Source organism: Numenius arquata, chromosome 6 (assembly GCF_964106895.1).
Source record: "Numenius arquata chromosome 6, bNumArq3.hap1.1, whole genome shotgun sequence".
NCBI classification, from domain to species: domain Eukaryota; kingdom Metazoa; phylum Chordata; class Aves; order Charadriiformes; family Scolopacidae; genus Numenius; species Numenius arquata.
In genome coordinates this window covers 64749671-64763500 of record NC_133581.1, presented here as the reverse complement: position 1 = coordinate 64763500, position 13830 = coordinate 64749671, and the positions used below count along the sequence as shown (strand labels likewise).

Sequence of the window (13830 nt, the reverse complement as noted above, 5' to 3'; positions counted from 1 at the left end):
CGGTGTGTTCCTGTGCACTGAAAGTTCCCCTTTCTTCATACCAGCCTCATGAAATCGCACCAAACAATCCGTTATTTGTCTTGCTGCCCTGGGTTTGGGGGGGATTGGAGTGGGAGAGGTGGCGTTAAGGCAAAACGGTTGACCAATACATCTTAGTTATTTTTTCCAGCACTTTAACTTTCCATCGTTTTCAGACAGCGGGTATCTCTCTATATTCCAGCTCGTCAGGTACCTCGCCTCACAGGCAGACTCCCTATTCCTAGCGAAGCTCTCGTGTGCTTCAGTCTGGGCCAACAGTTCCCTAAACAGGCCATTTCCAGAAACCAACACTTTGTTTCACTTTGAAAAAATCAGTGGCAATTGACAAAATACGCAGGATTTTCTTTTCTCTACTTTTTTATGCTATTCATTCCAGATCTATTATTGCACGCTTCAGGGTCACCTACAATGGAATCTTCTCAGAGCGGTCTCAGGTGTATGAAGTTTCATCAATTAAAGCAGATTTCCTAATTGTTGCGATGCATTTCAAAACATACTAATTCCTTTTGCATAGATGTCTCACTTCATAAATAGTGGCTATTCAGATAATAAACCTGATGAACTGTTATGTAAATATTTTAATACTATTCCTCTGCTGGTAGCTTTTACTGAAAGGATGTGATCAGTGCTAACAAAATGTGTTAAAATTGTTGTGAATAAATATGAATAATCTCCATCAGCAAGTGAAATCTTTTCAAAAGTTGAAATTTTAGTTTTCATAGTCTTATGGTATCAAAGATTTTGAATTATCATTCCTTTCCTGCCTCATTTTTAATTTTTAATCGTCTTATCTCTCCAGTAAAACACCGTGCTCTAGTCAGTTTAATATTCTCTGGATCTTCTAAAACCTCAGGTAAGCAAAAAAAAAGCTTTATCACATATTTCTCCTTTTCTTTCTGTTACAGTATTAAATCTTTCCCCTCCTACAGCACTCCAATGTATTTCTAAATGCTCTTGCCTTCTGCTACTGTTTCTATTCCACCTTTTAAAATCCGGAGTATACTTTGTTTGAAATTGGACTGTAACCTGAAAGGGCTGTAACAGATACTTGCTAAAAAGGCAGATGACAGTATGAGGGTGGTGAGACCCTGGCCCAGGTTGCCCAGAGAAGCTGTGGATGGTCTGTCCCTGAGGTGTTCAAGGCCAGGCTGGATGGGCCTTTCTTTGAGCAACCTGGTCTGGTGGGAGGTGTCCCTGCCCAGGAACTCGATGGTCTTTAAGGTCCCTTCCAACACAAACCATTGGGAGTGCTCGTGGATGAGAAGCTCAACATGAGCCGGCAGCGCGCGCTGGCAGCCCAGAAAGCCAACCGCTTCCTGGGCTGCATCACAAGAAGCATGGCCAGCAGGTCTAAGGAGGTGATTCTACCCCTCTGCTCTGGTGAGACCCCACCTGGAGTACTGTGTCCAGCTCTGGAGTCCTCAGCACAGGAAGGACATGGACCTGTTGGAATGGGTCCAGTGGAGGGCCACGAAAACAATCCGAGGGCTGGAGCACCTCTCCTATGAAGACAGGCTGAGAGAGTTGGGATTGTTCAGCCTGGAGGAGGCTCTGGGGAGACCTTGTAGTGACATTCCAGTACCTAAAGGGGCTCCAGGAGAGATGGGGAGAGACTCTTTGTCAGGGAGTGTGGCAACAGGACCAGGGGTAATGGTTTTAAACTGAAAGAGGGGAGATTTAGATGAGATCTCAGGAAGAAATTCTTTCCTGTGAGGGTGGTGAGACCCTGGCCCAGGTTGCCCAGAGAAGCTGTGGATGCCCCATCCCTGGAGGTGTTCAAGGCCAGGCTGGATGGGGCTTTGAGCACCCTGGTCTGGTGGGAGGTGTCCCTGCCCATGGCAGGGGGGTTGGAACTGGATGATCTTTAAGATCCCTTCCAACTCTAACCATTCCATGGTTTTATGAATTTTCTTTTTTTTTTTTTTTTTCGTTTTTTTTTTTTTCCCCCTGGTTTTAAAGGAGCAGTTCCTGCCGGTGGCCGCAGCGACCCGGCTGTACCGGCCCCGCTACCAGCGGCACCTCCCGCAGCCCGGCTGCCCCCTCCTTCCCACCTTCTCTCTCCTCTCCTCCGGCTGTCAGGCCAGTTCGGCAGCGGGGCCGGCTCTCCCCGAGCATCCAGGCGGGCACGGCCGCCCCCGCACCGCCCCTGCCCGGGGCCGCCCCCGCACCGCCCCCGCCCGGCCCTGCCCCGCGCTGCGCCGCCGCTGCCCGCCAGGTGGCGCCTCTCCCGCCGCTGGGCCGCCAGCGCGGCGCGGGCCGCAGCCCTTAAGTTCCGCCGCTCCAGTCGCCGCCGTCGCCGCCCAGGCGCCCGGTGCCGCCGCCGATCCTTTCCCCGCCTTCCCGCCGCCCCGGCTCCTTCCCCGCCGCCGGGGCCCATTGGCCCGGCCCGGCCCGGCCATGGCCACCAAGAAGGCGGGCTCGCGGCTGGAGACGGAGATCGAGCGGTGCCGCTCGGAGTGCCAGTGGGAGCGGATCCCCGAGCTCGTCAAGCAGCTCTCGGCCAAGCTCATCGCTAACGGTGCGGCGCGGGGCGGGGAGGCGGCAGGGCCGCGGCGGAGGGCCCGCGGGGGGCGGCCGGCGGGGCCGGCAGGTGCAGCCGGGCAGGCCGGGCTGAGGGGCCTGCGGGCCGCCCCGCGGCGCCCGGGGAGGCGGAGGGGCGGCGGGGGCCGCTGGAGGGTCCGGGCGGCGCGGCCCCGCGGGGCAGGGAGCCCCGGGGAGGGCGGCGGGGAGGCGGGGGCCTGGGAAATCGGCCCCGGGCGGGGAGCTGGGGCACTCGCCCCCCCGCCCCCCCGGCTTGGGCACTCGCCCGCCGGTTAGGGCATCCCTCCGAAGTCTGAGGGAGGCCGCATTTCGGGGCCCTCCGAGGGGCGGGAGGGCTTGCGGTGGTGGGTGCCGCTCTGCGGGCACACATGGTGACAGCGTGCGGGGAGTCCTGAATGCCCTTCTGCGCCCGGCCGGGCAGCCTGTACACAGCCTGCCGTGCGGAGCCTCCTGCCCTCCTTCTTCTAAACATACCTCGTAAACATAGCGCAGCTCCCTTCGCTTTCTTCTAAAAGCTGTAAATGGTTTGTTTGGTCTCTTATTTCTTGTAATCGCGAGCTTTTAAATGTTTAGCTGAAGGAGGTGAAAAGCGAGGCTTCGTCCTGAGGTATGGAAGTGCCCAGCGAAGCAGGGGGGTGCAGGGAAGTTCTCTGTGGCGTGGATGCCGTCATTCTGTGCGTGAGGAAAAGCTAGTGTCCACCCCCTCTGGGGTCACTCATGCGCTCGAGGTGGGACCTGGAGGTATTTTTAGAGAGATACCAAGTCTGCAGAGCGAGAACTTTGGGGTGAATTCAGAGGCGGTAAGTTAACGTAGAAAGAGGGTGAGGCATAAGGTTGGCCTCACTTGGGAGCGTGAAGGCAGCGATAGCTTTGCACGCTTAGGCTGGGACGAAAAACTGCTTAATTTGGATCTGTAGAAATACAAATAAAAGAGGAAAAGCCTGAATCAAAGTAAAGAGAAGAGAGAGAATTTAAGAGTAGATGGACTGGAGCACCTCTCCTATGAGGACAGAGTGAGGGAGCTGGGGTTGTTCAGCCTGGAGAAAAGGAGGCTCTGGGGACACCTCATAGCGGCCTTCCAGTACCTGAGGGGGGCCTACAGGAAGGCTGGGGAGGGTCTGTTTACAAAGGCCTGCAGTGACAGGACGAGGGACAATGGTTTTAAGTTGGAGAAGGGGAGATTTAGATTGGATATGAGGAAAAAGTTCTTTACCATGAGGGTGGTGGAACACTGGAACAGGTTGCCCAGGGAGGTGGTTGAGGCCCCTTCCCTGGAGATATTCAAGGTGAAGCTCGACGAGGCCCCGGGCAACCTGGTCTAGTTGGGGGTGTCCCTGCTGACTGCGGGGAGGTCGGACTAGATGACCTTTGGAGGTCCCTTCCGGCCTGGACCAATCTATGAATCTATGGACGGGTACTAGATAACCTGACACGCATAGGCCTTAAGAAGAACTGGGTGGTGATCCTGAAACACGCTGGTATTACGCTCAAACTAAACACAAGTGAAAAGGTGGAAGGTGTTATGTTTAGTTTAAGGACGTGCTTCATTGAGTTATAGACTATGAACTAGTTAGACATCAGTTCAAGCGAAGGCAAATGTTTTTTGGCAGTCTGGTTGAGCAGCAGCGTGATCATCATAGTTTTAAGACATTCTAAAGTATTTCAGACAGGTAGGGAGAGCTCAGCAGAAGATGTTATTGTCAGTTTGACTTGAATTTCTTTGACCTGGGTACTTCTTACCTAACTGAATCAGAGAAGATCACGTAGTCTGCATAACTTTACACTTCAGTGATTTTCCTCTTTTGCTATCTTCTAGATTCTGTACCAGCCAAAATACAAATTATCGGAGTGTTTCCAGATCTTTAAAACGTGGGAAAGTATCATATGTAGATTTCATCTCTTTCTGACAGCACAGGAATGATTAAAACAATGTCCACGGCGTCCAAGCTGTAGCTAATTGAGAACATTGTCAGTAAGCTAAGTGACCGTAAGGGACTCTTCTTTTGTAGTGGAGTAACATAGGAAGAGAGTAATTTATTTAACGAAATATGTGCCCCTGCTGTTGAGAAAGTCTAAAACTGTAAGTTTGTGTTGTAGAGCGTGGTGTACCTGCCAGGCTGCCGGCCAAGGTTAGCAGCCAGTGAGACTGTTCCACCCTCCGCTCGTATCTCTCCTCTCTGAGAAGAGAGATAGGAGCTGCAAGGCGCCCCGATGCATATCCCTGTTGTTAGTTAATCTGAAGCAATTAATTGAAGAAAAAGCACTCGGAACTTTACAGCTTCCTTCTGTAGTAATGTTCAGTTCTACAAATCAGCTCGGGAACGGATAGCAAAAGATCTGGGTTTTTGCTTAATGTGGAACAATATGTCACAGAAATTATTTAAAAGTGTGAGAGGAGGGAAAAGAGGGGAGAGAATCTTCGTTCCGTCCATATATTGGTGTGTAGGGAATTGGCTATGGCTCTTCAGTGCTGGAGCGTTTTAGCTGAGGATATCAACGTTGCTAGGAATAGGGTTTATGGGGCTTTGAACGCAGATGGGGAGGAATCCTTTGGGGAAGCCTCTTGTAATCTCTTCAGTCTTGCACTGTTGCAAAAGAATAGACTGTTACTTCACCAGGACTTAATTACACCTCCTGTTTGGAAATGGGGATTAGAGAATTTGACAGAAATTATAATGGGCTGGATTATTGTTTGGGCTGTCTGGCATTGATACGGTATTTCCTCTTAGCAAGTTCCCATCCCTTGAAGCCTGCAACCCAAATTAGATGAATGAAGAAATAGCAATGACGGCTCCCAGGATAAAGGTCTGTGTAGATGCATAAGGTGACAGTGTATACTTCTGGAGAAGCGCAGCACTTGAGGGGTGCAGTGTTTTGAGTGGACTTGATTATTGTGTTGTTCGTCCTGTTTTGTTCTGCTGATGGATCCTGTCTACTCCCTCACAGAATTAGGAGTCTGTATAAACCCTGGCGGTGGATCAAATATAAACAACAGTTTATGTAGGATTTTGGACGCCCAAAAATGACACTTAGTAGAACCGATGTCTGCGTCTGATGGTTTTTTTTGAAAAGCTTTGTGAGCTTACTGAGCTTGGAGATGAAGAGGGAAGAGAAATGTTAGTGGATTGGTCACTGCCTTTTGCTATTCAACAAGCAATAGTCACAATTTGGATCACGGGAAATGTGTGCCCTGCGTCAAGCCTGTGACTTGCATTGTTTTTCACAAAGGAGAGAGAGATGAAAGAAGGGTCTTTAACCTAACTCAGAATTGTTAGGCGCTCACTCAGTTTGTATTACCCTTCTGTCCTTCAGAACCGGGACTCGGCAGCAGTAATAAGATACTTATACTTAAGTAATGAGTGTGCCGTGTAACACAAATCTCTGTTTGAGCTCTTGCTTCATCAGCACTCCCGTAGAAGACTGGATCAAAACTGTGAGGAGCGGGTTGGTGGGTTAACCTCAGCGAACAGCAAACGCTCACCCAGCCGCTCGGTCTCTCCCCTTCCTTAGTGGGGCAGAAAATAGGATGAGAAGACTCGTAGCTTCAGATAAAGACAGGGAGATCACTTACTAATTACTGGTGAGGGCAAAACAGGCTCTACTGGGGGAAAATTAATTTAATTTGTTGCTGTAAAAATAGATTCAGATAGCAAGAAACAGGAAGACAGATATGGAAGCAACACTTTTCCTTTCCCCCTTTCCCAGGCTCAACTTCACTCCTGCGGCCCAGACTCCTCTGCCCCTTTCCCGCACGGTGCGGGGGGCAAAGGGGTTGCAGTCAGTATGAGGTGGTTTCTTTCTGCTGCTCCTTCCTTCTCGTGCTTTGCATCTGCTCTGGCTGCAGTCCTTCAGGAAAAAAATCTGCTCTGGTGCAGGCTCTCCGTTTGCCGCAGCTCCTTCGGGGCACATCCACCTGCTCCAGCGTGGGTCCTTCCCAGGCTGCGGTGGTGGATATCTGCTCCTGGAGCACCTCCTCCCCCTCCTTCTCTGACCTTGGTGTTTCCTCGGCTGTTTCTCACTCTTTTTGTTCCCTCCTCCTTTCTCTGGCATTTTCTGCCCTTTCTTAAACACGCTTTCCCGGAGGTGCTGCCAGTGTTGCTGAAGGGCTCAGCTGGGTCCTGCTGTGGGTCTGTTGGAGCTGTCTGGGACAAGGACAAGGACAGGGCAGCCCCTGGCCTCTTCCACAGCGGACACCGCTTCAGCCCCCACCTCTGCCAACACCTTGCCCTTTACACCCAGTACCCAGTACAGCAGGATTTACAAGAACTGTAGCAGCTGGTAGAGAAATCATGTAGAAATCATCATGCTACTCTGAGGCGCACAAAGACGCGGTCCTTGGCTGGTCTGTCGGCTGGTTGCGAGAAAGGTACCGTTCTCAAGTGTTCACATCCTGAGTATCGCCTCTGAAATAAGACTGAGACAAACCTCAAGTTGTTATAAATAAAATCTTTAAAGCAGTTTGCACTAATAAAACCTTATGAGTGTTCCCAGCTTGTTTAACTAACTCAAAAAGGTTCCTTCTAAGAAAAAGATGAAGAAATTTTGATTCCATTTGTTGACTTTTGTCTACCGTTACAAATGAACAGTGTGGTGGTGAAGCACGGTCATGAGAGATGGCAAAAGCTTGGAGTCAGTGCTGAATACCTGAAATTAATGAGAATGTATTTTTGAAGAGCGCCCAGAATTTGGAAGCATTGGTTATAGGATTCTTTTCTCTTTTAAGCCAGTCTGAACGGGCTACTTACTTAATAAAGGCCTTAATCTGTAGAAGAGCAATGTACGACTTTGTCTTGGAAAACTTGTTTGGCATCAAAACCACAGTTGTGTGAATGAAATGCATCATGCCCCAAGAGGGAGATTTTCTCTAAGGCCACAGTTTACTGTAGCAGTCCCCAAAATACCTAGCGATGACCAAAGCACTTTGATGTTAATGACCACGTATATTTGAAATCCCCGTTATGTATTTTTTTTTCATTAAAAGCTTTTATTTTTTAAGAGATCTGTCAAGTAGCTCTTCTCAAATACTGAAAAATAAGACTTACGAAATACCGGCGATGATTCTTTTTCAGGAATTTTATCACAACATGTTGGTCTTGCAGGTGACTCATGTATTTTACTGAAGTGTTCAGGTTTTGCGGGTTGTGTTTTGAAACCTCCCTGCAACACTTTTAATAGTATCACGTCAATCGTAGCTTAATTGGGATTCTCAGGGTGCCTGGATTTTTTTGGTGTTTGAGTGATAATTTTGGAAGGTAGCAATCACATTCCAAAGCCGATTGCAAGTCTGTCATGAATTCTTGATGAAACAGTAGCTTCTCAAAGGAAGCGGCTACAATGGACGTCAGTATGAAGGTTGCGTCTGCTCGGGGCATTCTCAGTACATCAGTGCTCTAATGTTTTCTTTCCTTCCTTTGGAAACACAGTGAGGAAACCTTAGGTCAGCTCAGTGGCAAGCTGAATGGATGAAATAAAGGATCCCTGAATTTCCATGGGTGTTTCCGGCCATTCATCGTTGCTGCAATCCGAACGTGACCTTGCTCAAGTTCAGTGAGATGTATGGCTCCCTCTGGAAAAGCACTGAGGAGGTGAATTTTTACAGTTCGAGTGAGGTAGAATGATGTAGTTCTGTAGAAACCTCAGCCAGTGTGAAATATTGTGTTGCTGTGGGGAGAGAACGTGCCCCAGGAGTTCACGGATCGTTGTGACGTTGCCATGAACACAGAACGTTACCCACAGGTACCCAGTTTGCCAGTGGAAATACACCAGCCTTTTAAAACACTGCCAATTGAAATTGTTTTAAAACACAAACCAGTTGAATTTCTTACTACCATTACTATCCCACTTCTGGTTGTTGTTTTGTTTTGTGTGTGATCTCTTCTCTGACTGCCTTTCCTCTCAACACGCTGTTTCTATAGTTTCTTGTTATATCTTTCCTCACATTTAGCCTTGCAGAATAAAGGAGCAGAGAGGAGTTAGGAGCAGAGTAGCAAAACCAAAGGAGCTCAGGAAATATTTTACATGTCTGTTTTCTGTTTGTCACTTTCTGTGCTGCTTCTTTATCTGGATATAAGTAGGACGTAAAAACAGGAACATCTTAACCAGTTTTCATTTGTTTTGCTCCCTTGTGAAATGCAAGACCTCAGATGTATGGTTAAAGCTTATCCTCAGAGTAAACCAGGGATTTATAAACCTCTTAGGATTCATGCCCTACTTAGAAGGTGTTTATCAAATTTTTGTGGTTTTTTATACATACAGCTTGTAATGCAATTTATAGATGCGAAGCTTGAGATCTACATCTCTACCAGAAAAGTTTGCGGACTGTGATGGGCCATGCCTTTTTATATTTCTACAAAAGTGGAAATGAAGCGCTCTCTTCATTTCTTATTTTTTGTTTTCCTTCTGTTGTGTTCACTATTGTATTTACAGGACAAATGTGTGAAGGACACACATTTTTCTGAATGAAGATGAAAAGTGGTGACAGTACTAAGATGTGTTGTCTTATTTTTGACTGACAGCTTTGTTTCTTCAGATAACCAGGGGTGTTACAACAGTGTAAGTGAGGATGTAGATCTGCTGCTTGTATTCCAAACTGACTTGTCATCTGGAGGAGAAAATGCTGGCGTAGTCAGCATGGTTTCACAAGTAACCAAGCTGGTCTAACACCTTGTGTGAAGGAGCTCTTCCTCCCTTTAGGTAGGAAGCTGCTGCTTCTCTATGCATTTTCTCCTGGTTGCCTGTTCCAGTCCTCTCCCTTATGTTGATGGACACCAGAGATGGGACTTAATGTGCTGAACCAGATGAGGGGAACGTTCTTCTCCCACTGTGAGGAAGCATGTAATTGGTCCGAGTGGAATAAACTAAGCAATTCTGCGTATTTGGACCTTATAGCTACTGCCATATATTATGAATATAATTATTTTAGAACTTGGACATCTCACGTATTACTGTTGGGTTGGTTGCGCTCTGTTGCTTTGCTTAAAAGTTGTAAGAAGTGGTAGCCTGACTTGCCAGTGTATGTATACTGGTATATGTCAGTATTACAACTGCTCTAAGTTCCTTTCACCTAACTTCAAGGGTTAAGGCTTAGTATTAACTTTTCTATAGGGAAGTAAGTTAATTAGCGTAACTCGGGATCATTGATACCACTTCTGTTTGATTTGCGTGGTAGTAAAGAAAGGCGCAGAAGGTCCTTAACCATGCCAAATGCGGGCCATTCTCCTTCCCTGCCAGATCCAGGCCGTTCCCCTCCCTGCGTATCTGTCTTGTAAATAATCAGGTTTTCGAATTTGATGGTTAAATTCTCTGCAGCTTTCTCTGCACCGAACACCATTTAATTGGTGATCTCGTAAGGAGCGACTGAAGACAATAACTTTGTAAAAAGCGAAGTGGCAGGGCGTTGAGATAAATTGGAGAGAGTGAGGATGTCTGGCTGATCATGCTATGTTTGTTGGTAGCAAGACCTTTAATCATCGGAGGGCATTTGATCTCTGCTTCAGGCTCTGGAGGGAGAGTGCTGAGTCTGGACATTTCTCCGGCGTCAGCAAATGTGGCAGAATGCATAGTGGCAGTAATTAGTGAGCTGCTCTGATCAGAGATGTTATCAGCTGCTCTGTTGCTTCAGGAGATGCTGCGGGAGTTTTTGCAAGTTCCCACCCCACTGGTGATCCTTGTGCGATTGGTACAATTCCACTCAAAATGTGTCTGCATAAAAGGAAATCTTTTACTGAAATCTCATATTATCTTTGAGAAGAGAATGCATGAAAAGGGGTGGGTTTTGTAACGTAGTTTTAAAGTAATTTTAAATCTCCTTTTTATAGATTTTGCTGTAGCTTTATTTTTCCAACAGGATCTTGGTTCATTCAGCTCACAGAATAAACCAGCCTCTGGAGATAGAACCATAAATCTTAAGGTCCAAATCTAATATTTCATCAAATTGTTCATGCTGTCTTTATAATTATCTTGATCACCACCTGTGGAATTATCGCATTAAAAATCTCTAAAATCTGTAATGTTGTAGTAGGGAGAAAGCTGCTTACCTTAAGCACTCTGTTATTAAGTTTGTCACCCAGATTAGTGTTTTGTAGAGATGACATATTAACAATGATTAATCAACACCTGGAGTTTCGATACAGCTGCTCTACGGCTGATGTTTGTGATGTGTAACATGTAAAGGGCCATGGACCAAAGACCAAAGGAAGATCTTTTTAACATGTACTTGTATCATCTAGAGAAAGAGAAGAGGATCGGGGTCTACTCTAGCAGATAATTAGTAGTTGTTTCTTTGATAATGAAAGCAGGTCCTGAATGTTTAAGCTGCACTGAAAGAAAAGAGAAAATACAAGAGGACGTATGTGATACGGTGTTTGGCAAATGCTGCTCTTCCACTTCTAGGCTCTACACCAATCCTGAATGCGTCTCACCTGGGTTCAGTAACTTGTTTTTATCTCCATAAAACTTATGCAAAGGCAAACAAGATAAGAAAACACCAACAGCTTCCAGACCCTCCCCTATTTTTTCTGCAGTTAATTGTGTGAACAAGTTGTTGCTTGTCTTTCAAGTGTGCCTTATTTCAAATTCAGGTTTTGCCTGGGCCCAGCTTCCAGCCACACTTCTGTTTTGCTTTTTACCATTTAATTACAGTCTCTTTACCTTAAAACCACTGTGCATTAATCAAGACTTTAATGGGATTACTTTAGAGATGGGTTTAAGGAGAGGCAGAGTAGGGGACCTACTGCCTTTAGAACAGCTGATAGAATTAACAAAAAAACCCAAACAAAACCAACAAAAAAACCCAACAACAGAAAAAAAAAAAAAACCAAACCAAAAAGCCGCTCCCCTCCCTCAAAGTTGCTGAAAGATGCTTTCTATCTTAAAACTGGTGGTTATGTACCTGAGACAATAATCTTCAGGAGTGACAGGGGTAGGCTGCTGCTTTTCAAGGATTTACTTGGCATTTCCTGGGGGGAGGTGGGGAAGGGGACAAGAAGAGGCTGTTTTTTGTGAGTGAGTGGCTTTTGGAAATGGTAAAGAATTGCAAGATCTCTTCTTCTGGGGAACAGAGGCTCATATGTGTGCTTTCATCTGAGCTTTGGGTCATCCCATAGATGAGAAATGTTCATCTTCTGACCTGACAATCAGTGATTAATACAGAGAGATGTCCAGGGAGTGAAGGTGCAACCAAGATCTCTAGATGGTGAGGTTTAGGCATAAGGAAGTGTGACTGGTGTATAAAAAGTTGGGCAGAGTCAGGATCTCTTCAGTCTCTTATTTGTTCTTTTTTTTGTCAACCATTTTCTTTACCTTTTTGGGAGAATAAAAGTTGGATTCTGTTGTCGTCATATGTCAAATTTGCACTGTGCTGCAGTGGAGGTGATTGGTAGAGCGTGGACAAGAGCCACTGTCCCTATGACAGTTTGGTTTTGCCTTCTATCTAAGTAGTTTCTAGTCTGTTGTTGTTGTTAGTAGTGACAGGAAAACTGGTTTGTCCTTTGAAAACCAAATCATGGCAAGAAGCAAGACTGAAAAGAATTCCAAGCTGTCACAGTATGTGCTTTTCCTGTTCTCCAAGTCACTATTTGATCATCTTTGTAAATTAAACAAAACACAAATGGAAAGAAGCTAAATTTTGATCTTTCTCCCTCAGTGCGGTTACTAGAACTGTTCCCAGTTAAACACCCAAAAATGGTGGTGATCCCATTTCCCACGCTTTTGCATCCCAGTCTTGGGATCACAAGACCTGCATTCTTATTTCTTGTTTTTACATTGCATTTGACTGAATGGGCCAGGTTTAATTCAAACATAAACTTATCAATAATCTAGATAATACGTTGTGGCTGTCCTGGCTTGATTACATACTGTTCTGATGGTCTTAACATTTCACAAAATTTGGGAGCTTCAATATTAAAAAAAAAAAAGAAAAAGCCATAAAAATAAAATAATTTGAAACAATTGCTGCGGTTTTCTGTTCTTCTCAAAATGTGCCCTCATAAAATAAAATTTCTGTAGTAGTGGTACTTTGGGAGTAAATTTGCATATGCATAAATAGTCTGGGAAACCTATAATATTTTTCTTCCAAGCAAGTTTTGGCGGTCAAGCAGGAAAATTGCCTAGATACTGCGTAGCTGCACAGTGAAAGGGTGCCATGCCCTCTGCGTACTTAAGAGGCAGAGGAGTGAATGACTGTATAATTACAGGTGTTAATAAGTAGAATTAAGTTTCTTTGAGCATCTGAACTCTGTATTTTCAGCTTCTGGTTTTACATGTGTATTGTCCACAGCCTCTCTGCCAGTGGTGCCTGTTGGACTGCACGTGGTCTTTAGCTACTCTTCTGCTGTCCCCGGAGACCTGACTGGAGAAGACCCTGTGCGACCTGCTCTAGTTGACCTTGCTTGGAGCAGGGGCGTTGGACTGGACGATCTCCAGAGGTCCCTTCCAATATCGGCCATCCTGTGATACTGTGAATTCTTGCTACTTAGCAGTCAGCGATGGAATACATCAGTCACTGGAATACAGTGACATCTGTATATCCATATATTGTTTTTCGTTTCTTTTCTGTAAACCTTGTGTGAATCTGAGATTAGTTTTTAGCACTCATTTTAATTTATGTAACTTCTGATCAGAGTCACTTGAATAAGTACTTGCAGACTCCTGCTAATATTCCTCTTCAGGTACAGCCAGTGCTCTTAATGATTGTTCCATGCATCACGGACAAAGCAAATGTCTTTGTTTTAAGTGTGTGGTCAATTTGTTCCCACTTAGAAAACACGTGTTTCGTGCAGTTTCTGCCAGATGAATATGAAGTCAGCTCTGGATCCAGGATTTCCAGATCTTCTGGAAGAAAAGCTTCATTTTGAAATGTGCTTCCTAATGTTCTGTGGGATGCTGTAAGATTTTTCTCCTCTTCAGCTGTTTTTACAGAGACTTTACTCTGAAATTTTTGTCTGGGTCCTGTATGGAGCAGTTGACCCCTTTGGGATCCTTCTTGGTGCATCCCACTCCTGGATAAAACTTCCTCAGTTTGTTTTTTAGATTTAAGCTTAATGATAACTCAGTATGTTTTAGGAAGTCTGAGAAAAAAATCCTCTCAAAGTAATGCAACATGCAGCCCTTCAGGTACTCTGAGCCTTCAGTTTTATATTTAGAGAGAATAAGAGTATTAGGAATTGAGTAGGAGGAGTTTCCTTTCTCACTCCCAAGCTAGTTTTCCTCTGGGAATATTTGAAGCGACCACAACAGAGATTACAAGGCAAG

The 13830-nt window shown here is 45.8% G+C and overlaps 1 protein-coding gene across 5 annotated transcripts in view; it reads left to right on the top strand.

Moving 5' to 3' along the window:
• The first annotated feature begins 2436 nt into the window (after positions 1 to 2436).
• The window catches only part of TTC7B (tetratricopeptide repeat domain 7B), a 133040-nt gene continuing 121646 nt past the window's right edge, over positions 2437 to 13830 (top strand). For all 5 annotated transcript variants that reach the window (XM_074148564.1, XM_074148563.1, XM_074148561.1 and 2 more), the window contains exon 1: positions 2437 to 2557. In XM_074148564.1, coding sequence (XP_074004665.1) covers positions 2437 to 2557 — 121 coding nt within the window. The remainder of the gene's footprint in view (positions 2558 to 13830) is intronic.